Raw genomic sequence first — 23,541 nt, forward strand, 5'->3', positions numbered from 1 at the left:
CCAAGGACCTACGTGGATGTTGAGCCGGCCCTGCTCTAATGTTGCGATGTCTGAATAGCCTCCGTCATCTGCCACTGGCTCAGGTTAGCAGGACTCAGCCCAACAGCCGAAATGGAGATGGTATTACCCCTTTACATTATGTACCCGCGGCTTTGACTAGGAGCAACGCCCTGAACACCTCAACATTTGAAACATCACCGCCGTCGTCGCCATTCTCTGCATGGTCTCCGTCATAACTATTGACAAGAACAACAACCGGAGAACGTTCCACCACAACAAGTTCCGGTGAGTTCATCGTACGAGATTCTAGACTGCCCTAATGTTCTGAACGATTCAACACCATTCCGAAGACTTTACTTTAACTGGCCCAACTTCTCTCGCATTGTTTACGATCGGAGAAAACTCCACCGCCCCCCCGACGACTTCGTCTTTGGAAGGTCCATAGGACCGTTCCCCACATGGTTTACGATCAGGAAACATCGCAGCACCAAATCCAACGCGTTTACCGAGGGGAAGCTATTTGCCTTATTATCCGAATGCATATGGTAATTCACTAAATTGTCTTAATTATCAGAATGCTTTACTATTGAGAATACTCCACTGCGCCTCGGATACACATTATACGACCGTCCCGGAACATTACGTCTTGGAATCCATACTGGCCCAGTTACCCGAATGGTCAAGGATCTGAAAAATTGGTACCACCAGTTCAGGGGTATTTGCCATCCGGGAGTCCATTTAGCTGGTTTAATTCTCAGAACATTCCACCCCCTGTTCCTGCGGGTTTTACCTCACGGTAGGGTAGGTTGGCCATATCATCATGGTTCTGGGACTATACGTCATGGAGTCTCAGCTATCAGAGCGTTCGACCTTCTCAAAACCTACACTACCCAGCTAGAATCGAGAAAGGTGACCCGGTTCTCCAAGCGACCAACTCGAGTCGACTTTGTTATTGATTAAAAACCTGAACTAAGGGCTTGTTTTTCCCCTTAATCGTTTGTTGTTTTTGGTTTAAATAATAAGATTAAAGGAGGGAAGTTTTCATAACTTTTGCTTCTTTGTGTTGCCATCTTCCTTTTTAGCATCTCATTTGCTTATTATCTGCCTTCTCACTAATTATTCATCTTCAAAACAATGGCTCCACCAGATCTCTTACACTTGAGATCATGAGAGACCTTTTTTTCCTGTTTGAAGCCAATGATTAATGACAACCGGTCATCAAGTCTAATTTTCTTTTACAAACAGAAGGTTGATAAACATCGTTTGATTCTGCTTGAATTAAATTGTTATTTATTTCGCAAATCACATGAAAAAACCTTCCATGATTTGAAACGGAGCAAGATCAATTTAATTCTGCTCAATCCAAAAGGGCAAAAGAAAAAAGGAATAGAAAGAGTGTTAACTTCAACATAGGAAAAGAAAAGAGAGTGACATCTCTCTTGAATAGACAAACAGTATTGACGAAGAAGATTCATCATTTCTGCTCTTCTGATGGCTTTGCTGCTTCCTTTATCTCATCTGCAGTTTCATCCTGATCCACACACAAACACACAAAAATAAGCCATCATTACATTACATAATAATCATTAAATAAGAGAGAAACAGAGAAAGGATAATAAGCAAAACCTGCATGTCGGATGTCCAGAGAGTGAGGTTGTCACGGAGAAGCTGCATGATCAAAGTGCTATCCTGTACGACTCTTCACCTAGTGTGTCTAACTCAGCAATCGCAGCATCAAAAGCCTGAATCACACACCCACACACACACACACATACAAGAACAACACTTACTCTTCTCACCATCAAGTGTTAAAAAAAAAAAAAACGTAACAAAAGCAAAAGGTATATAAAGATACACTGCCATTAAGGGGAGCAAGAGATGCTATCTAGTCCCATCAACCTAAGATGAAATATTAGGTTTTACCGTTTTGGCGAGGTTGCAAGCACGATCAGGAGAATTGAGGATCTCGTAATAGAACACAGAGAAGTTCAACGCCAAGCCAAGACGGATCGGGTGAGTTGGAGCAAGCCCCTTCGCATTGTCCTACATAATCAAAAATCCATATTATAAACTAATCTAGGTCTAATCCAGAATCAGAAACTAAATCTAGGTCTAATCCAAAAACCTAATCAAGAATCAAAAATACGTTCCATCCACCAGATCTGAGAACACACAAACCTGAGCAGATTCGTAAGCCGATAAGGTGTTATCAGCCGCATCATCCCTCTCCTTACCGATCTTGAACTCAGCCAAGTACCTATAGTAATCACCTTTCATCTTGAGGTAGAACACCTTGGAGTCCTCGGAGGCGGCGGATGGGACGAGCGTGGAGTCGAGCAGCTTCAGGATCCCGTCGCAGATCCCGGCGAGCTCCGTCTCGATCTTCGCCTTGTAGTCGCGGATCGTCTTGACGCGGTCCTCGTTGCCGCGGCTCTCCTCCTTCTGCTCGATCGAGGAGATGATACGCCACGAGGCGCGCCGAGCGCCGATCACGTTCTTGTACGCGACGGAGAGGAGGTTGCGCTCCTCCACGGTGAGCTCGGTGCCGTCCGCGGCGGCGGAGAGTTTCTCCATGAACTCCACCATCTCCTCGTACCTCTCGGCCTGCTCCGAGAGCTTCGCCATGTATACGTACTCGTCGCGCGATGAAACGGCCATTTTGTGATTATCTCAGATCGGAGAGTTTTTTTTTTTTTTTGGTTGTTCGATTCGGTTTTTATCTTTCTCTTTGTAGGTTAAAAGAGAGAGAGAAGGAGGAGGCGAAAGGAGTGGGGAGCGAGAAAGAGAAAGATCGAATCTGGACCGTTGGATTTTGTACGGTTCAAAAGCGGGAAGGTCGTGCATTTTATACGGAAAAGTTTTTGGACGAAGATTCTATTGAAAAGTATTTGTTTGGTGTTTATTTTTAGTTCTCATACCAACAAATGATTGACAAAGCAAGGTATGATTGATACAACAGGAATATGGTATACGAAATTATATAACAAATAATAAATTAAGTAAATTACAACATATAAAATAAATAAGCCAACATGTGAACCGAATAAGTTGGATTAAGAGTATTAAAATAAATAAAAAACACGATCCAAATTCCCAAATAAATTCCTAGTATACGAGTGATGACTTGATCGTCGGATTGAACCAAAGCTACTGCACAATGGAATGCTGCCGATGTACAAAGAACTGCTACTGTCATGAACGTTACCAGGATCGCCATTATCAAACGGTTCCTATAAACAATTGTAACATTGGATAATTAAAGTTTTTTATTTGTCTGAACACCTAAATATTATCACTAAAGATCATTAAATAGCTATGATTAACGAAGTCCAATCAAATAACTATTGATGAGTAGTTTTTAACCAATCAGACAAGTTTTGATGAGTAAGTCTAAGTTACCAACTGGACCTGACATAGTTGTTATACTTCACCAAGATGAATACCTTAATCTCAATTTACACGAATATCGAACAACATAAGTAAATTTAGTTCACTCCATATTCGATAATATCTTGTCAACTCCAAACTTATTGTATAAAGTTGCAAATATAATTAATCTCTTAATAGTATACCTCAATCGTAACCCGCTGATGATGAGAAGAATTATAGTCATAGAGGCAGAAAAAGATACCGTACTACTAATAACCATTCCATGATAAAACCCACGCTTTGAACTATTGTCTACCAGTACCGAAGTTCCGACTTTCGCCTTGCAAACACCAGTTTGATGTCCGGAGGAACATGTCACTTTGCCAAACGCCACCTGGAGGATTAGCCATAACTTGAAAACTCATACCGGCTATGACCGTCGCCGCAACCATCAGATTTCCTCTTGTTTTCTCTAACCAATCACCTTGACGGTTTAGATATTTTATGAACCATTCAGATGATTCTTCGCGTTGATTTGCTTCACTGTTAATATCCATGATTTTAAGCTGGATATCACACTGATGATATTCACTCTAAGTTATATATGTGTATATAACTTATCTTTTCGTCAAGTTTATAAAAGTAAAAATGAAAAATGAGAATTGTGTTTTAGGAAGGGAGATGGAAATTTCTGGTTTGATCAGGTCGACGATTGAGACATACAAGTGAAGAAGCTTCTTCGTTTTATTTATTTATTTTTGTTTTGTTTATAAACGTATTGCTAGGTTCTGAGTTTAGAATACTACAAAATATCAGACTTGACTTTGTATGTATATTTTTGTTTTTGTTTAAAAAGTATTGCTAGGTTCTAAGTTTCAAGTACTGACTGCACAATATCACTTGACCTTGACCTTTTGTATATGAATATTTCTAGTTTACTAGTTGCAAGTATCAGACTTGACACTGTGTTTATACTTTTATTTTGGTTATAAACGTATTGCTGGGTTTAAAGTTTTATAAATATCAGACTTGACTTTGTATGCACGTATGTTTTTGTTTTGTTTAAACGTATTGCTAGGTTTTAAGTTCAGAATACTAGTTGCACAATATCAGAGTTGACCTTTGGATAGACTTGACCTTGGATGTAAACTACTTTTGTTTTTTTATAAACGTATTGCTAGGTTTTAAGTTTAGAATACTAATTGCTTAAAATATCAGACTGCACCACGTATATTTTTGGTTGCAAACGTATTGCTACGTTTTAAGTTTAGAATACTAATTGCAAAATATCAAACTTGGCCGTGTGTATTCTTTTTTGGAAAAAATTGTGTATATTTTTTTGTTTTGTTTATAAACGTATCGCAAGGTTTTAAGTTAGAATACTAATGCACAATATCAGACTTAACCTTGTATGTAAATTATTTTTTTTATTCTTTCAAGTTCCAACCAGGGGAGGACATAGATTCCATATAGAGAGATGGCAGCTTTTTTATTCTTTGATCAGTTATTTACGAATAAAATATAGGTTGGTACAATAATTGTCGATACTAGATCTGCTTGTACGCAGCGAATGTAATGGTCATTTTTATACAACCCCATTTGTTAGTCAATTTTTTTAAACAGGTTGATCTGGCCAAAGCGTTGGAGTTTTTGTTGTTTTTGGTAAGCTGTTTCTCTTAAAAGTTTGTGTTAGATCAATGTAAATTGGATATTTACAAACTGCATGTAATTTTGACTACTCGTTTTCACAAAGAGTAACATGTTACATGTGTTTTGAATACTTTTTTTTTTTTGAAAAGATGTGTTTTAAAAAACTTTACATGTTATGTTGTATAAAATTGATCGACGCCATGTACAGAAGCAAAATAAAAAAGATGTCATCGAAGATTGATACTAGTGCTGGTTTTATTTTTAAAGAAACTAGTGCTGATTTGAGTACTGATACTAACAACGATTTTTAACCTCGTTAAAGCCAAATACAGCTCAGACGGAACATGTGTCTTCTAAGCATGTCAGGCGACCAAACAATTTCGACGTTATCAAGCTTATACTATTCACTCTTTCTTTATCCCTCTGTAGTTGTATATACACAGTTAGGCCTGGGCACGGATCGGATATTCGGGTTTTTGAAGGTATTTGTGATTTGCTTCGAATGTTACGGATATCTGATTTTTCGATTTGCTTTGCTTCGGAAAAATACGGATATTCGGAAAAACGGATATCCGGAAAATAAATAGATATTTGCGGATATTCGCGGATACTTACGGATCTCTCATTTGTTTTGATTAATACAAATAATCTTAAAAATTTGATACAAATTTGTTTTGTAAAATATATTTTTTGCATGATATAAAAGATAAAAATTAAAAAAAGCAATGAATCTTCATATTTTGTAAATTTTTAAACTTAGTTAAAATTATAATAACACAAAACTTAAAAAAAAATTATAATTATCGTAAATATTTTCTCTTCCTTTTATGTAATACTTTTATATAAGTAATAATATGAATAGAATCTATCAAATAATATATTAGAATAATAATTATATAATTTTATACATTTAAAACTTTAAATATAATCAAAATATACATGTATTTATATATTGACGGATCGGATCGGATATTCGCTTCCCAAAATTTTAATATGTGTGATTTGCTTCGATTTTGACGGATATTGAATTTTAGTATTTGCTTTGCTTCGAAAGCTTACGGATATTCGGAATTTTCGAATCGAATAGCAACGGATAACGAATCGAATCAAATTTAACGGATAAAATGCCCAGCCCTATACACAGTTAATGGATGGTTTATAGGAAACTAAGCGTCTAAAAACATATGTCAAATATCCAAATATATGAAACATAGTTAAGTATTGTTCAGTCATTTAGAAATATAACGAATTTTTCAGCCCTTTCAGTTTAGTTGATTACAGTCGGAACCTAAGTTTTTTGTTCAACCACAAAACTGTTCACAACATGAATAAAAACGAAAAGTACATGGTTTTATTCTAAAATGGAAATAATACTCATCAACAACAATATTAAAACAAAACCTTACGCGTTCAATTGACCCAAGACTTGAACCAAAGATAAACGGGACAGTACTGAATTCACACACTTATTATATGTATATATAGATATTACAGCACATGTTTGTTTATATTACACGGAAAAAGCCTGTTGGGACTTGATGCGTCTCTTTCTAAGGCGTTCAGCGATGATGAAGGAGAGCTCAAGAGACTGTGAAGCGTTAAGGCGCGGGTCACAATGCGTGTGGTATCGCGAGCTCAAGTCATCGAACGTGACTGTGCGTGAACCGCCGATGCACTCGGTCACGTTCTGACCAGTCATCTCTAAGTGAACACCTCCCGGGTGGCTCCCTTCTTGCTCATGCACGTCGAAGAATGCTTTCACTTCTGCCTAAATATTTTAAGTTAAGAGAAAAAGTTATTATATTATTTTGTAACTTATCAAAAATCAAATTCTGTAAAGAAAACTTCAAAGTCTACTAAAAATAGACGTAGCAGATGGATTCAGGACACGTGCTTTATATAATATTTTCACTATTTTTAAGGACCACCAAACTATAGAGAAAGAAGTTGTCGTCAACTTTGGCCCAACCAAAGTTGATTAATGTCACCTTTCGCTATCTCACCTACTACAACAAACATATACTAAAATATTTTTCTAACCAATAGGGAGAGTTTTATTTAAAACGTACCAAGATGGAGTCAAATGGACGAGTCTTGAGACCACAAGGAGCCTTGATGGTGTTTCCGTGCATAGGATCACTAACCCAAGTCACAATCTGTCCAGCTCGTCTCACAGCTCTGATCAAATTAGGAAGTTTCACTCTCATATTCTCTGCTCCCATTCTTGTGATAATCGTGATCCTTCCAGGCTTATTATCAGCATTCAAGATCTCAATCAGCTTCACAAGCTCCGTTGGGTCCATCTTATCACTCACCTATAACAAAGTTTCCAAACAGTTTCACTAACGCAACTACTAAAACCTGATAATGTAATGAGAGACGAGTTGGGGAAAAACAAACCTTAATTCCAAGAGGATTAGCAACACCTCTTAAGAACTCGACGTGAGCTCCATCAAGCTGTCTGGTTCGCTCACCGACCCAAATCATATGAGCAGAACAATCATAGTAGAGACCAGAAGTTGAGTCCAGCCTTGTTAGTGATTGTTCATAAGGCAAGAGCAAACACTCATGAGAAGTCCAGAACTCGGTTGTTTGCATGATGGGATGATCAAGGGTGAGTCCAGCCGCGTGCATGAAACCAAGCGCTTCATCAACACGGTGAGCTAGTTCACGGTACCTGCAGCCAAACCAATACAACCATTTTTAACACACATACAAATACAATCAACACCTTAGGACACTCATATTGGCATGTTCTAAGTGGATCTATTAGTTAAATTTAAAATAAACAATTACAAAGTCCTAGTTATCTCTCAACTAATAATAACTCATCTTTTAAAAAAATTACCAAAAGAAAAAATAATTAAAATAGTATTATTTGCTGTTGTTTTTGTTTACCTGTCTCCTTGCTCACTACGTTCTGTGAAATCAAGATTCCACTGAGTAACTCTCTGCATAGCAGCATAACCACCAGTAGCAAAAGCTCTCAAGAGATTCAAAGTAGCTGCAGATTGACAATAAGCTCTGATCATCCTCTGTGGATCAGGAATCCTAGACTTGGAATCAAACGCATCTCCGTTGATGTTATCTCCTCTATAACTCGGTAACTTCACACCGTTCCTCTCCTCAAACGAGTCAGACCTCGGCTTCGCAAACTGACCCGCCATTCTTCCAACCTTGACGACGGGGACTTGGCCACCGAACATCAAAACAGCACCCATCTGGAGAAGAATCCTAAACGTATCACGAATGTTGTTAGCGTTGAACTCTTTGAAACTCTCTGCACAATCTCCTCCTTGTAGCAAAAACGCTTCACCCATTGCTGCTTGGCCTAAACGCTCTTCAAGAAGTCTAGCTTCTCCGGCGAAAACGATCGGAGGGAAAGATTCGATCGTGTCGAGCACGGCTTCTAGCTCAGCTAAGTCAGGATACTCCGGCTGCTGCAAAGCCTTCTTCTTCTTCCAGCTCTCGGGTGCCCATTTAGATTTACTCACGTTAACTCCAACGGACTTCGACGGTGACGTCGTTACCGCCGAGGAAGCTGGTGGTTTTGGGTCGGTTTGCACGGCGGAGATACGGAGGGATGTGGTTCTTGGTACGGCGGAGGAGAAGCTTGACTGACGGTTGGTGTATATTGACGTCTTGATTGATGATAGGTTCATGCTTCCATTCATGAGCGCCATCTTTCCTTGAATATTTGTTTTTGTTTCAATAAAGAAAGTTTTTATTTTTTTTTTGGTGTTGAGATTCCGACAAGTTTGTGAACAACACGAAACCTGAGAAGTGTTTGAAGGAGATGTTGAGGGTTTTATAACCCAGTAGTTGTGTTTGGTGAAGCTTTTTGTCTTCGCGGTAGGTAAGGGTGAATTCGTCAATTCATCACGTACGACAATCTACCCGGAACCTTATTTTCGGTTCAGGTTTACTTTGAATAGTGGATTCGTCGCATGTGTTTGACGGTAGTGTTCGGTGAGACAATGGTAATGTAACAATTACTTTTATTAAGATGGTCAAGATTTATAAAAGCGGTCTCATGTTATGTTTTATAACAATAGTGTGTGTATTTGTACGCATGTTGACCTGAAAACTGAAACAGTAAGTCAAGCAATATATTAGAATATAGGTTTGATTGATTGAACTTTTTTTTTTAATTAGAGATAGATCATATGAGGATGAGTAAGCTAATCTCTGGCTTCACCTAATATCCGTCTAATCTCTGGCTTCACCTAATATCCGTCGTGGAGAACGAAACCCCACCAATCTATTTCGCCTGCTCCCACTTCTGAGTAATTTTTACTTATTGTTTTTATCCACTAATATTTTTTGACTAATAATTATTATTTATTGTTATTTGTAATTGTTTATCGTTTCGAACTTACTCGATTTAGAGTTTAGACATCTAAATTATTTAAGGACAAGATTTGGGTTTACCCCTATGGTGAATCTTTAAATTCACCACCTCCCTAATAATCAATCAAATTGCCAACTAGATTAATAATAAAAAAATTAAAAAAAATAATATCATATTTAATAATGATAATGTCACTATTTAATCCATGAACTCAAATTCTATACCATAAATCCAAATTCTAAACCCTAAATTTTAACTTCTAAACCCAAACACTATATCTTAAACCCAAATCTTAAACCCTAAACCCAAACCATAAATCATAAACCAAAAAATCTAAACTCTAAACCCAAAACTATACCCTAAACTCAAACCCTAGACCCTAAACCCAAATCTTAGACTCTAAACCCAAACCATAAACCCTAAACCCAAACCGTAGACCCTAAACCCAAACCCTAGACTGTAACCCAAACCATGAACTCTAAATCCAAACTTTAATTCTTAACCTTAAATTTCAAAAGAACAACATCAATATTAACCTAAAATATCGGGGAGAAATTGCCAAATATACCACTTTCATGATACCACTTTTCATTTCTACCTTAACCAACTTTACCATTAAAATTTTAGTAGGTAAATTACTTTTATATCCCTAACTAATAAAGCTTAAAACTATTTTTTTTCTTCTCCTACATCTCACGATTACTTTTATCTCATCATCTCAGATTCAAATCGGAGTTGAGGAATTATCTGGCGGTGACGAAAAAAAAGATCCGACAACGCTGAAGATTTTTACGGCGAGATCAACGAGATCCGATGAATCTACAGAGAGATCCGACGACGACGAGGAACTCAAACGAACAAGTCGACATTTCGATGATGATGACTTCTCTCTTATTCAAACGAGTATTCCAGCAAGTTCAATTGGAATCAGTTCCATCGATTCACATACGAGACGAAGGTGGTTCAACTACTAGGATGGAATCGACTGATTCTATTGCAGAGTTGGAGACAAAAGAGCTGGCCGCAAATAAAGAGTCAACGGATTCGATTACTGAATTGATTCAAACCAAGAGGTTGACGAGCATTCTGTTCATCGCCATGAGAAGTTAGAAACAGAGGTACCAATCTCTCTTTTGGAACCAAGCCATAAGATAGATGAAATGCAGTCTGTTTTGATTGAGAATAGTGGCTTTACACTTCTAGTCAATGATTCACATTATGATCAAGCTGGTGGTATTTGGAGTGTGCCAAGGTTGAACAACCATACATTTTGGATATGGATGTGGTGGAAAAGTTGACTAAAAAGTCAGTAGAAGCTGTTGATGTAGTTGCACACAAGTTGTTTGATCTATTGTTCATGAGCCTTTCGTACGATAAAAATAAAGGAAATGTCGGAAGAATTGGAATTTCAAATACAAAGAGATAATGTTTGCGAGAAGAAGGAAAAAACAGCCGCATGTTCAGAAAAAGAAGCTACTCAAATCATGGAAATTCAAATTCAAATCCTTGGTTATCAATTATAGTATCTCCTTATAAAGTATTACTGATTTATAAATTACTTATAAACATTTATAAATTATTTATAAATATTTATAAGTGTTTATGCTACTGATGTTAAAGAGCTTGTGCTCCTGAAATTTTCCAAAATATGGAGGTTTAAATTCAGAATTAGCTCGTGTACTATGGAGAGCAGACAATTATTTTTTAAAAATGATTTATAAGCCTCTATAAAACATTATAAGACTTCATAAAATAATTAAATTTTGATATTCTACAAATTTTTATAAATGATTTTATAAATCCTTATAAATAACTTTAAATATTCTTATAAAACTAAAGAATACGTGCATGCTTTGTAAAGAGATGATGATACGTGGCAGATTCTGAGGTACATGCGGACAGCAAGCAAGGCTCCACCGCTTCATAAATTTTACATATGCTTATAAATTGTTTAATAATCCTTTATAATGGTGTATATACTTTATAAATTGTTTTTATAAATTATTATACAAACCATTATAAATTGTTTTATAAGAATTTCTAAATGGTTATAGACTCTTTTAGTTGATTTATAAACCTATACAACTCTTAAAATACCTCTTATAAATTGAATATAAGCTTTCATAAAGTGTTTATAAGCCCCTATTAGTAGTATACATACCCCTTATAAATTATTTATAAACTTTCATAATGTTTTTATAAACATTTATAAATGGTTTATAGATTCTATAACTTGTTTTATATGCCTTTATTAATGTTTTATATACTCTTACAAATAATTTTATATATCTTTATAAGGCTTTGTAAAGAGATGATGATACATGGCAGATTCTGAGGCACATGCGGACAGCAAGCAAGGCTCCACCGCTTCAAAAATTTTACATATCCTTATAAATTGTTTTATAATCTATTATAAGGGTGTATACACTTTATAAATTATTTTTATAAATTCTTATAAATTATTTTTTTTATCAGAATAGATATTTTTGAACAGCTCAAGAAGAACCTCTAAACAATTTTCATACCTTTTATAATTTATTAATTGTTTTATGAACCTTTATAAATGGATTTTACTATTTCATATATCCATATGATTGGTTTTATAAAACTTTATAAACATACATGAATAGTTTTATTCTGAGAATCAGACTGGCATGACTACTTAAAGTGGGAGCCGCAAGACTTAGCACGTGCTTTCCCATCTCTTTCGCCTCAAGGAGTTGATCTTCTCACAGTAAATTAACTGCCTCATGAACTTAGCATATGAATATTGTTGTAACATCGCTCCCTCTGCATAGGCTGAAACTCTTTGTTAAGTCTTATTGAGCTTTCTATGTTTTAACAAATGCAGAAAATGCTCAGGTACAATCTTGCTGAGAGAATTGCAGCAAAAACAGCACTCGATCGCCCTTACTTTGACAGCCTTGACAAGTTCCAGTTCTGAAGTTTCCCTTCAATCCAAGAATACTACTTTATCTTTGAGTTGAGAAGTTTAATTGCTGTATCTTGTTGTCATCGCTCGGTTGAACATCAACATTTGATTTCTGTTGCTTTCCAGACACATTAGTGTCCCATGATTGAATTGGTCTTTTCTATACTGAATGTAAACAATGTTAAGATTCTCTTAAGATTGCTTCTTTATTTTGTAATCATACAAAACTTGTTGCTCTGCTTTCTCAAGATGTCATCTTCACCATAAGCGAATAGAAAGGATCTCTAATAATATTATCAAACCCCAAATATTACGTACAATGATATTAGAATTTAAAAATGATCTATAAACTCTTCTAACTGATTTATAAACTTTTATAAATTGGGTTATGAAGATTATTAAATTCTTATAATCTTTCGAATAAACCCTAATAAATATATATAAAGACTCTTATAAATAGATTTATAAACACTTATAAATAGATTTATAAACCTTGTAAATTAATTTATAAACACTTATAAGTTCTTGTAAATAGTTTTATAAACCCTTTTAAATAGTTTTACAAACCTTTATAAATAGTTATATAAATATTTATATTTGTTTTATAAACATTTATAAATTGTTTATAGACTTTTTAAAGTTTTTAAAAGTTCGTCTTCATAGATTCTGCCAAACGAAACACTTCATCTTGTGCCTCATCACAGTGGCAATCTGAGGAGTTTCCACCAGGGATCAATATACAACTCCCACCGAGCCGTTACAGGCGTTGTTTGAATCAGAGACAGTCTGCTAGCTAAGGTCGCTTACACACTCCTCGCTACAGGTAGTAGTAGTCTCAAGAACAGACTTCGGCGATAAATTCATTGGAGTGGCTTCAAATAGTATCTTCAGCTCTTCAAACGCACTAGTGAAACAAGGAGTTCTTTCTCTTGCGTAGATTAACATATACGCATCATTTGATAGAACACATTCTTCCCTAATTCTCAGACCTGCGAAAGGAAAATTTGCATTTGTTGATACCCTTTCAGAGAAGTCTACCAAAGAAGTAAAGTGCACAAATCAAAACGAAACTAGTGATCGATAGCTTATATTATTACCTTTACGTCATCAAAATGATGCCGTGTCTCAGGAGCTGATTTCACATAAGCTGAGTAATGGCCAAAAAGTATACCATTCCCGAGATGTTCCACCATGGCATAGAAATGGGATCTGGATTCACTACCTTGTGAAAGAGAAGAATGAAAGCTCCTCCAACGCCCCAATTTGAAATCGTCTCCAATTTGAGTCTAAGCGAACTCGTCACCATCGCTCGATCTCATAGCCACCATCGCTCGATCTTGTCACCGCCGTCGCTCAATCTCGCCGCCTCGTCGCTGATCTAGCCGCCGTCGCCGATCGAGAAGTCGCATTGCATCGCCGTGATTTGTCGAAGATTTCTCTCGAGAGTGAAAGAGATATGAAATTATGTTATAATTATGAGAGGGTTATTTTTGTCTTTTGCCTATTAATGATCTAGGTATTTCTGAAAATGTCCTCCTTCTAAATGTATATATGAAAAGTGGTACCAAACAAAGTGTAGTTGTGAAATTTTCCCAATATCTAGGGTATAGGATTTGGGTTTTGTATTTATGTTTTGGGTTTAGAGTCTAGGATTTGGGTTTAGGGTATATGTTTGGGTTTAGAGTTCAGATTTTTGGGTTTATGATTTATGGTTTGGGTTTAGGGTATAGAGTTTGGGTTTATAATTTAGAATTTAGGGTTTAGAATTTGGATTTAGGGTATAGAGTTTGAGTTTATGGATTAGATAGTGACATTAGCATTATTAAAATTGACACTTTTTTTTTTTGGTTTTGAAAAAATTATTTAATATTTTTTAATCATTAATCTAGTTGGCATTTTGGTTGGTTACTAAGGAGGTGGTGAATTTAAAGATTCACCATAGAGGGTGAACCCAAGTCTTGTCCATTATTTAATACAATATCGATTTATAGGAACAACCTTGTTAATAGTATCTAACCAGACGTTCTCAATTTAGAAAATATTACAAATAATTAGATAAGTATCTAAATTTTTTTGAAAACCCAACCAACAAATCTCAAATAACATATTATTGGTTGTGTTTCAATTTTTTTTTAGATATTCTTAATTATATATACACCAATATGTAAGTTGAAATTTCCTTGGTAAAAAACTCTCATTGGAGTTACTCCAAGAGCTGTTAGAGCAGGTTTATTGCAGTATTTTGGTGGGATCTTGAAGGAGGAGAGAGGGAGGGGGACCCAGCAAATTCTCAAAAACCAAAGAAAAAGTTGCCTGAGGAAAAAACGAAATGGGTTGGGTTTTTTCATGATCGCGGGCCCCACTGAAACGTGGTGGCCCACGACTGGTTTATCTTTTTTTTTTTTTTTTTTTTTTAAAATCGGATAAAAGGAAAAAAAAAGAAAAAGAAAGAACTCCATTTGGATTAATGGGATAATCATGGTCTTATCTCACCCAATTCGTGTTGTAATGCATTTACTGTATATGTTATTAACGACTAGTTCAATATTTATAGACAGGATATTGAAAACTTTCTATTTTAAACATATATATGTGCTTGCCTCCTCATATCTCATAAGATCAAGGACCACAAAAAATGAAGATGTCCATGAATTTTTTTTTTTTTTGACACTGTCCTTGAATTTTTATACGTATTAAAATGTGTTATGCATACTTGAAAATGGATGAAAACAAGCATATTCTTTTACATTCCTGCAATAGATCAAAGGTGGGGACATGATGTGACTATAATCAAGTAAGGTCGACAAAACGTAGTCTTATTCTTCTATGTGTTGGTGGATGTTAGGTGTGTTGACTTTGGGATTATTACAAATATATAGTCATTAGCCACGTCTATCATTTTTGATCTTTGGGATGTTAGGTGAATATTCTTTGTAATTATTCCTTTCTATCATTTTTGATCTTTTTATTGTCCCTAGTGTGTTTACAGAGATTGTGAGTTGAACATAGAATTGACGTATTTGAAAACAAGGCCGAAATGTTTCGAAAAAAAAAGAAAACAAGGCCGAATTGATAAGAAAACATTCCTATTGGACCGTAAGAAAACTTACAAAATAAGCCTATGTTAAGATCTGGTAGGCTTTGAAAAAAAGAAGATCTGGTAGGTTTAAAAGTACATTGAGCTCTTTCTTATTGGACTCAATTTTCCCGGTTGCACCGTGCAAAGATAAAACCTTTTGTGTTGACAAAAAAAAAGCGAATACCATTCACATAAGGCGTAAGCTATCTTTGTATGGGAAGCTTCAAGCTATCCGTAATTAAAGCTCTAAATGAAAATGAAGGCAAAGTGGTCCACTGGGTTATCTAACAAATTCGTTGACATCATATGGATACAACCAAAGCTTATCGGTAAGGCAAGAGCATAAATGAAATTAAAGGCAAGTCGTTACATCTTTCGTCCTCAACCATCACCTTCGTTAATGCATTGTTTGACATAAGACACAATTACCTCCTTACTAATCAATGGACTGATGTTACATCCTAAAGATGCGTATCGTCTTTCATAAAAGACGAAAAAACGGAAACCTAAAAATTAAGCATATTAAATTAATCATTCGGCACAAGCAAGAAAAAAGAAGAAGATACATGTAATTTTGAAAACTTTCCCTAAATAAAGAGATAGAGAAGAAAAAGTTACTATAGGTATGTGCCTTGGTGGACATTATTGCCACATTATGATGACAGGTATCGTATTAATTGAAAATCGAAAAGTTTGTTGCCAAAGATCAATTCCGAACATGATTCAACTTTCATATTTTTCTATTCGTCTTGTGCTTCTTGTTTTTCAGGTAACACATGCTCAGTGGCATATATACGATGATCTGGATTCTGGATACAACGAGATCATTTTGATCTCCTATATACTATTAGCATTATGATTGATTGATTGGGCGCCAGAATCATACCTAGTGCCTTATCGATTGTTTGGTGACTAATTAGAAGTTAAGCAGAGATTTGTTATAGGACTCTTACTATTACTAATATATGTTTCTATATTAAATTTTAACCAAAAACCAGTAATAGATCAGGTGGTTCTGGACCAAAATTTATTCCTCGAAGTTGGGAGTTAGATAACCATTACTTTCACGAGTTATTACCTTAGGGTCACTAGTCTGAATTTTATTTTACTTACAGACTATTGTACACTCAACTTGTAGACAACCATATTATCTTTAGCATGTCAATTTCATAAATATTGCGAGATATCGCAAGTGACGACGTAGATCTGTGGAGGATTTCCACGTGGAAGAATCTAATGGTCTCGCCTTCTCATGATTGAGTCCTATAAAGTCTAGCAAAATCGTTCGCAGATCACTCACAATAACATCCATCTTTCATTTTTCATTGGCGCACTGAGAAAAAGAAATGGCATCTCATGCAGTTTCTAGCGGACAAAAACCACACGTAGTTTGCGTGCCTTTCCCAGCTCAAGGCCACATCAACCCGATGCTGAAAGCGGCTAAACTCCTCCACGCCAAAGGCTTCCACGTCACCTTCGTAAACAACGTATACAACCACAACCGCCTCCTCCGGTCACGTGGGCCCAACGAGCTCGAAGGTGTTCCTTCGTTCCGGTTCGAGTCTATCCCTGACGGTCTACAGGAGACCGATGGGGATACGATGCAGGATGTCCCTTCTCTTTGCGACTCCACCATGAAGAACTGTCTAGCTCCGTTCAAGGAACTTCTTCAGCGGATCAACGCTCGTGATGATGTTCCTCCGGTGACATGTATTGTATCAGACGGTTTGATGACTTTCACTCTTGACGCTGCGGAGGAGATCGGTGTCCCTAATGTTATTTTCTGGACCACAAGTGCTTGTGGCTTCTTGGCTTATCTATACTTCGAAAGTATCGTCCAAAAGGGGTTATCTCCAATAAAAGGTACGTAATGATACAATCAGTATTATGGTATCAAATATTTAAGAAACCATCATTTAATTGGTAACAAACTTTGCATATTAATACACTGCTTTCATATTTTTTTGATAAATATCGATTACTAATAAAATAGTGGTGTTTTTTTTTTTTGCAGATGAGAATTGTTTAGACACAGAAATAGATTGGATCCCAACGATGAAAAATCTAAGACTAAAGGACATCCCAAGCTTCATCCGTGCGACTACTCGTGACGACATACTGCTTAATTTTTTTCTACGTGAGGTTGACCGAGTCAAACGTGCTTCTGCTATCATTCTCAACACATACGATGATCTCGAGCGTGACACCATACAAGCTATACAATCTATCACACCTCCGGTGTACTCTATTGGACCGCTCCATCTACTAGTGGACCGGGATATCGATAACGATAGCGAGATCGGACGCATGGGGTCGAATCTTTGGAGAGAAGATACAACGTGTGTGGACTGGCTCGATACCAAGCCTCGAAACAGCGTTGTTTACGTTAACTTTGGCAGCATAACCGTGATGAGCGCGAAACAGCTCGTGGAGTTCGCTTGGGGCTTAGCAGCAACAGGGAAAGATTTCTTGTGGGTGATCAGACCGGACTTAGTTGCTGGCGAACTAGCTGTTGTTCCGACAGAGTTTTTGACGGAGACGGCGGACAGGAGGATGATAGTGAGTTGGTGTCCTCAGGAGAGAGTTCTGTCTCATCCGGCGGTAGGAGGGTTCTTAACGCATAGCGGATGGAACTCGACTCTGGAGAGTCTATGCCGTGGAGTTCCGATGGTGTGTTGGCCGTTCTTTGCGGAGCAACAAACGAACTGTAAGTTTTGTCGTGACGAGTGGGAGGTGGGGATGGAGATCGGTGGAGATGTGAGGAGGGAGGAGGTTGACGCGGTGGTTAGAGAGCTGATGGATGGAGAGAAAGGAAAGAAAATGAGGGAGAAGGCGGAAAAGTGGCGGTGCTTGGCGGAGGGAGCAACTGAGCCTAAGCGTGGTTCGTCGGAGTTAAATTTTCAGATGTTTGTTGACAAGGTTCTCTTAGGGCGTGGCTAGAGCGAGCCACCGAGTAGCCTTTCATTTAAATCGAAGGAAGATTTGGTTTAATTTCTTCTACAGGTTCTTGTCAACTAAGCTTGACAGTTATGTAATACTTATCTAGAAATAATATGGCCTTGGTCATTTGCTGTATTAGCTTTTGTAATAACATCTGTAATAAGATATGATTATTGTTTATAAATTTTATTTTTATATTAAAATTACTCTAATGATACTTCAAAAAATAATAATTTTTAAACATAAAACTCTTAAAGTTACTCTACTTTTGTTTTTTTTTTTGTTTTTAATTATCTAGGATATAATCTATTGATGTAAAAATAGAATTTTTTACTTTAAAAATAATATATAAATTTAACATATTAATTTATGGTATGCAAATTTTACCATGTATATTGATAGAATTTTTTGACAAAGCTGACCATGTATATTGATATAACAATTTTCACAATTTTTTTTTTGAAAAAACAATTTTCACAATTGTCATAACTTAACCTTTTATACATATATCTTTCAAAATACATGTGGATATAGTTCAAAATTGCCTTAATAAGAAACTTAAAATCACGTTAAATATATTGCGTGCCGCCCGCAACCTCTGTCAGTAAACAAACACCACAAGAAATATTAGCCAATTCCAAAAAGTTTACCATTGACGTCGTAACACAAAGAAGATAAACTTAACTAAATGAATAAATTAACGTCGATACAAGCATCAAGGGGTGGTGGCGCAGTTGGCTAGCGCGTAGGTCTCATAGCTACTGAGTGATCCTGAGGTCGAGAGTTCGAGCCTCTCTCACCCCAATATTTTTGTCTTTTCCAATAGTCCCAAAATTCAATTCTCTTTATTTTGGCAATAAGCTAAATTTACATTACGCGGGGAGTAAACCAACCTCATTAGCGTCTTCAAAGTTTATACCAAAAAGTTTGTCATTTTTATGGTAAGCGAAACAGCCAAGCAGATGCAAGTCCATCTACTCCCAAGACCAAGTCGACATCATTTGAAAACTCATTAGTCAACAGCCCAACGATGTGGGACTCTTTATAGCCCACAATAACTTTATCCTACTCACAATGGGATTGGTAAATTGGTATAACCGGTTTAGTTACAAATTCGATAAAGCGAATGATTCAGCGAGGTAGAGTTTCTTCGTTACGAAATAAATAGCGAAGAAAAAAAAAGGTTAAAATCGTTCAAAATTTCTAGAAGTTTTAATAATGAGTTTCGTATTCAATGGGTTAAATCGAAACAAATAATTAGTTTAGGCTATTTATGTGTAAAACCGAAAACGATGAGGTCTCATTTATAATTTTCAAAACTTTAGTTTTAACTCACAAAAAAAAAGTTAGATCCAGAGAACCATCCATTGTCTTGTCTGAAAGAGAAGAAGAAGAAGACAAAAGCAGCAGCCATGGAGAACGACAGAGAAAAACAAATATACTTAGCGAAGCTCTCCGAGCAAACCGAACGATACGATGGTATTTCATTTTCTCCCTCACTGTTCACGACACACGATTTCAAATTCTCTAGATCTCTCTCTCTCTCTAGATCTTTTGTTACATCGATGATGGTACGATGAAACGTTTCTTTAGTATGAAAACAGATCTCTTTGTTAGTATATTAAAAAAAAAGAAACCAATTGATCTGAAGTTGCATTGCAGAGATGGTTGAAGCGATGAAGAAAGTTGCTCAGCTTGACGTGGAGCTCACGGTGGAGGAGAGGAATCTCGTGTCTGTTGGGTACAAGAACGTGATCGGCGCAAAGAGAGCTTCTTGGAGAATACTATCTTCCATCGAGCAGAAGGAAGAGTCCAAGGGGAACGAGGAGAATGTCAAGAGGATCAAGAACTATCGCAAGAGTGTTGAAGATGAGCTTGCTAAAGTTTGTAATGACATCTTGTCTGTCATCGATAAGCATCTCATCCCTTCGTCTAAGGCTGTCGAATCTACAGTGTTTTTCTACAAAATGTGAGTCATAAGCTTCTTATGTTTTTGTCCTGAAAATGTAGTTTTGTTTCATCATAATAATGTTTCTTTCTATGTTAGGAAAGGAGATTATTATCGGTATCTGGCAGAGTTTAGTTCTGGTGATGAACGCAAGGAAGCTGCAGATCAGTCTCTTGAGGCATATAAGGTACTTAATTTGATTTTTTTTTTGTCTCTTTGTGTGTGTAGCACCTTCCCTCAAGGGCCGCCCCTGAGATTTTAGGAGCCGTAAAAGATTTAATAAATGTTTCAACAAAAAATATTTATTTTTACAAATTTATATCTAATATATTTTCCTATAAGGTACTTGGGATTGTGTGTGTACCTTCCTTATTTAAAAGCTGAACAATATGGTTGATTTTTGGAACTGTAGGCTGCTGTTGCTGCGGCAGAGACTGGTTTAGCACCCACACATCCAGTTAGACTTGGCCTGGCATTGAACTTTTCAGTTTTCTACTATGAGATCTTGAACTCTCCTGAAAGGTTTTGGAAATGAAATTTAACTTAAAACCGAATCGGTTGTGTCAGGTTTGTAACGGTTTGAAACTATGTTTTTGTACAGTGCATGTCAATTGGCTAAGCAAGCATTTGATGATGGAATCGCTGAGCTTGATAGTCTAAACGAGGAATCATACAAGGACAGCACTCTTATCATGCAGCTACTTAGAGACAATCTCACTTTGTGGACTTCTGACCTCCCAGAGGAAGGAGGTAATATCTCTCTTTTTTTTCTCCTTTTAAATAAATTTGTATATGCAGCTAACACTCGTCATTTTTTGTTTTCTTGTTCTCTTAGACGAACCATCCAAAGGTGATGAGCCTCAACAAGAGGTTAATAAAAGGCCATTTTTGTTATTCTAGTTTAATTCTTCCTTTGCGGTGACAATTAGACAGACACACTCATGGAAATAGTGAATCATTGCAGAAATGAATCCCTGAATCTGTCTGTGAAAAGAGAAACGGCTCTTGGTGCATCCTAAATCATAAACCGAAAGACAGCAAGCGTCTTTAGCTCTAAACACTGAAAAGGTGTAATTTTTTTTTTTAATCTTAATGTTTTTCCTGATGATGTTTTCAGATCATTGACGTTCAACAACATAACACTACCTATCTTCATCTTTCTCATGATGTTTTGTCTATTTCACTTAGTTTTTGTCTTTCAAAATTGTATTCCCATGCAAGTTGCAAAGGTCACGCTCTATCTACTTTATTTCCTCCTCCATAAATATGTTGCCGTGACAACAAATCTGCAAACCTAACTTTCTTTGAAGGATAGTGACAGTTACCTACAACAAATCAACCAATATTTAACAAAACAAAAGTACTACCACATATATAAATATTATTCAAAAATAGGCCCTACTATTTTATATCACGATGATTAAATATAACAAATCAAAGCTAATAATAAACACAACCCCACCATATCATCACCCAACCAAACTCCTCTTTAAACACATACACAATTTACATAACAACGAACGCACCATAAAGCGCTATATAGTAAGAAAGCTGTCAGAAACCAAAACTTTAGACCGGTCCAAACCGGAACCAAAATTATCAGAGTCAGAAATCCAGCTTTTTTTTGTGCTCTTCTTGATGAATCCAGAGTTTTTGTCATCTGAAACGGACCACGACACAAGATATGTCGTCTTTTACTCTCTCTTCTCAATGCTTCAGCTGTTAACTCCTTAGCCGCCTTCTGTGGATCTTTCACCCTTTTAGCTATCTCCATCGCCTCCTCATTTGGTCATCACCTTCACAAATCCAAATTAAGTCCTATATATATACATATTTTAAATATATATAATAAACAGATGCGATTAAATTACCTTCCAAATCCGCATCACTGGCCAAGACAAGAACATCAGTCTGGCTATCTACAGTAACATCTCTAATATCAGGCTCTGAACTCAGATGCGTTTAAGACCCTTATCTCCAAGGCACGAGACACAGCTAACTGACCATTCACCCGAGGAACACTACCTATTATATTATTATATCACACTCATTACACACACTACTACTACTGATCAAGAGAGATGGTTCTCAAAAAAAAAAACAGATAGACTTTTCTCTCTATTTTTACCTGGTAGATTGGATACAAATCCACCTCTATCCTCAATACTCGACCGTTCGGCACGATGGAGGCTCATGATCCGTACTCATCTGCATTACCAACCTCCTCTCGAAAGAACCGCTCGCGAATCCCCAACGTTAGCTACCCACAGCTTCCTCCCGTTGATCAATATAGCCGTCACAGCCGTAGACCCGCCACGTCCCAAGTCGGAACTATTAGATAGAATGGCCTGGTCCGTCTTCTCGTAGGCCTTTGCTTATAGACCTTCGTGGATCCACCCAGAACTCTCCCTGAAACATCATCATAATCATAACCACACGATCAGCCCACTAAACCATAAAGAAGAGGAGTGAAAGTGAAGTAATACTCCTTGAGGATGTTGGAGAAGAGGTGGCTTCTGCAAGTAAGCAGGGACAGTATCACCCATGTGACCGTCGTAGTAGCGCGAAGAGCCTAGCTCGTGGCCTTTGGCTGTTGATGAAGTTAGCGACGTGATAATCCTCCATGGGGTGGTTAGCTTTGCCTTTCACTAGACTGAAACCGTACTTGATCAGCCCTTCATCGCTTCTTCCTTTACCAGATCGTGATGATGCTTGTCCTCCCACAACCTTTGTAAAAAAAAAAAACCAATAAAGATCAAACCTTTTACTTACAAAAACGACAAATCATAGCAAAGACAAAACAATTTTACGAAATTAATCAACTTTACCTCGGAAGGGGAAGTGAAGCAGCAAAATTTTCCCATTTGGATCGAAGAGATTTTTTGCAGATTTTATTATAAATTAACGAGGGAAAAAAATCTGCAAAATTCAAGAAGAAGAATCAAAAGGTCGAGGAGAAAGAAGAAGAAGGGAGAATCATAGTGAAGCGGCTCTGAAAGGGGAAGAAGCAAGTCGAAAAGGGGGAAAATGAAACCCTAATTTTGTGTTCAATCGGAGGGTAATAAATCTACAGAAAAAAAAAAAGAAAAGTCTTCTCTCCGACCAAGTCTTTCGCCTGTGTTATGTCTTTTTCCTACGCGAAACTTTTTTATTTATATATTCAGTAGTGAAGACAAACAATGATTTGCATTGAGGGCTTCGTAAATCTTAAATATTTTATTTAACCCCCGTATTATATGGTATCTTAACATTGTGACCAGAAATATTTTTTT

The 23,541-nt window shown here is 36.7% G+C and overlaps 3 protein-coding genes, 1 non-coding gene and 3 pseudogenes across 5 annotated transcripts; 3 read left to right on the top strand and 4 right to left on the bottom strand.

Annotated features, from left to right (window-relative positions):
• Positions 1-1,273: 1,273 nt before the first annotated feature.
• LOC130503957 (14-3-3-like protein GF14 omega) lies at positions 1,274-2,783 on the bottom strand (annotated as a pseudogene).
• A 104-nt stretch (positions 2,784-2,887) lies between these two features.
• Positions 2,888-4,068, bottom strand: LOC130503958 (uncharacterized; annotated as a pseudogene).
• Positions 4,069-6,348: 2,280 nt separating this feature from the next.
• Positions 6,349-8,806, bottom strand: LOC108819094 (phospho-2-dehydro-3-deoxyheptonate aldolase 1, chloroplastic). Its single transcript, XM_018592085.2, has 4 exons — positions 7,918-8,806; positions 7,420-7,696; positions 7,089-7,334; positions 6,349-6,787 (listed from the first exon to the last, which is right to left on the bottom strand). Exons 1-4 carry the CDS (start codon positions 8,700-8,702, stop codon positions 6,530-6,532), a joined length of 1,566 nt encoding a protein of 521 aa, XP_018447587.1. The 5' UTR covers positions 8,703-8,806; the 3' UTR covers positions 6,349-6,529.
• A 7,859-nt stretch (positions 8,807-16,665) lies between these two features.
• On the top strand, positions 16,666-18,524 carry LOC108819454 (UDP-glycosyltransferase 85A5). Its single transcript, XM_018592497.2, has 2 exons — positions 16,666-17,244; positions 17,396-18,524. Exons 1-2 carry the CDS (start codon positions 16,728-16,730, stop codon positions 18,319-18,321), a joined length of 1,443 nt encoding a protein of 480 aa, XP_018447999.1. The 5' UTR covers positions 16,666-16,727; the 3' UTR covers positions 18,322-18,524.
• A 516-nt stretch (positions 18,525-19,040) lies between these two features.
• TRNAM-CAU (transfer RNA methionine (anticodon CAU)) lies at positions 19,041-19,125 on the top strand. The gene is given in 2 exon segments: positions 19,041-19,078; positions 19,090-19,125. It is a non-coding gene; the product is annotated as a tRNA-Met (tRNA).
• Positions 19,126-19,647: 522 nt separating this feature from the next.
• On the top strand, positions 19,648-21,465 carry LOC108822301 (14-3-3-like protein GF14 epsilon). 2 transcript variants are annotated; one of them, XM_018595343.2, is made up of 7 exons: positions 19,648-19,800; positions 19,984-20,290; positions 20,369-20,456; positions 20,682-20,791; positions 20,871-21,019; positions 21,105-21,139; positions 21,221-21,465. In XM_018595343.2, the coding sequence occupies exons 1-7, from the start codon at positions 19,734-19,736 to the stop codon at positions 21,221-21,223; spliced, it is 759 nt and encodes a 252-aa protein (XP_018450845.1). In that variant the 5' UTR covers positions 19,648-19,733; the 3' UTR covers positions 21,224-21,465. The 2 variants fall into 2 exon arrangements, with proteins under 2 accessions (XP_018450845.1, XP_018450844.1); XM_018595342.2 differs by having other exon boundaries at positions 21,234-21,465.
• Positions 21,466-21,733: 268 nt separating this feature from the next.
• Positions 21,734-23,374, bottom strand: LOC130503959 (probable protein phosphatase 2C 9; annotated as a pseudogene).
• Between the last annotated feature and the right edge of the window lie 167 nt (positions 23,375-23,541).

The sequence above is a fragment of the Raphanus sativus genome, unplaced genomic scaffold (genome assembly GCF_000801105.2).
Source record: "Raphanus sativus cultivar WK10039 unplaced genomic scaffold, ASM80110v3 Scaffold1268, whole genome shotgun sequence".
In the NCBI taxonomy this organism is placed as follows: Eukaryota; Viridiplantae; Streptophyta; class Magnoliopsida; order Brassicales; family Brassicaceae; genus Raphanus; species Raphanus sativus.

Bases quoted from the DNA above. Each gene is read 5' to 3' on its own strand.
- LOC108819094 (XM_018592085.2), bottom strand. From the start codon at position 8,702: ATGGCGCTCATGAATGGAAGCATGAACCTATCATCAATCAAGACGTCA. The intron at 7,335-7,419 runs GTTTGTTTTTCC...ACTTTGTTATAG, and splicing joins CTAATCCTCTTGGAATTAAG to GTGAGTGATAAGATGGACCC. The intron at 6,788-7,088 runs GTACGTTTTAAA...TAAAATATTTAG, and splicing joins GTCCATTTGACTCCATCTTG to GCAGAAGTGAAAGCATTCTT.
- LOC108819454 (XM_018592497.2), top strand. From the start codon at position 16,728: ATGGCATCTCATGCAGTTTCTAGCGGACAAAAACCACACGTAGTTTGC. The intron at 17,245-17,395 runs GTACGTAATGAT...TTTTTTTTGCAG, and splicing joins GGGGTTATCTCCAATAAAAG to ATGAGAATTGTTTAGACACA.
- LOC108822301 (XM_018595342.2), top strand. From the start codon at position 19,734: ATGGAGAACGACAGAGAAAAACAAATATACTTAGCGAAGCTCTCCGAG. The intron at 20,291-20,368 runs GTGAGTCATAAG...TTTCTATGTTAG, and splicing joins ACAGTGTTTTTCTACAAAAT to GAAAGGAGATTATTATCGGT. The intron at 21,020-21,104 runs GTAATATCTCTC...TTGTTCTCTTAG, and splicing joins TGACCTCCCAGAGGAAGGAG to ACGAACCATCCAAAGGTGAT.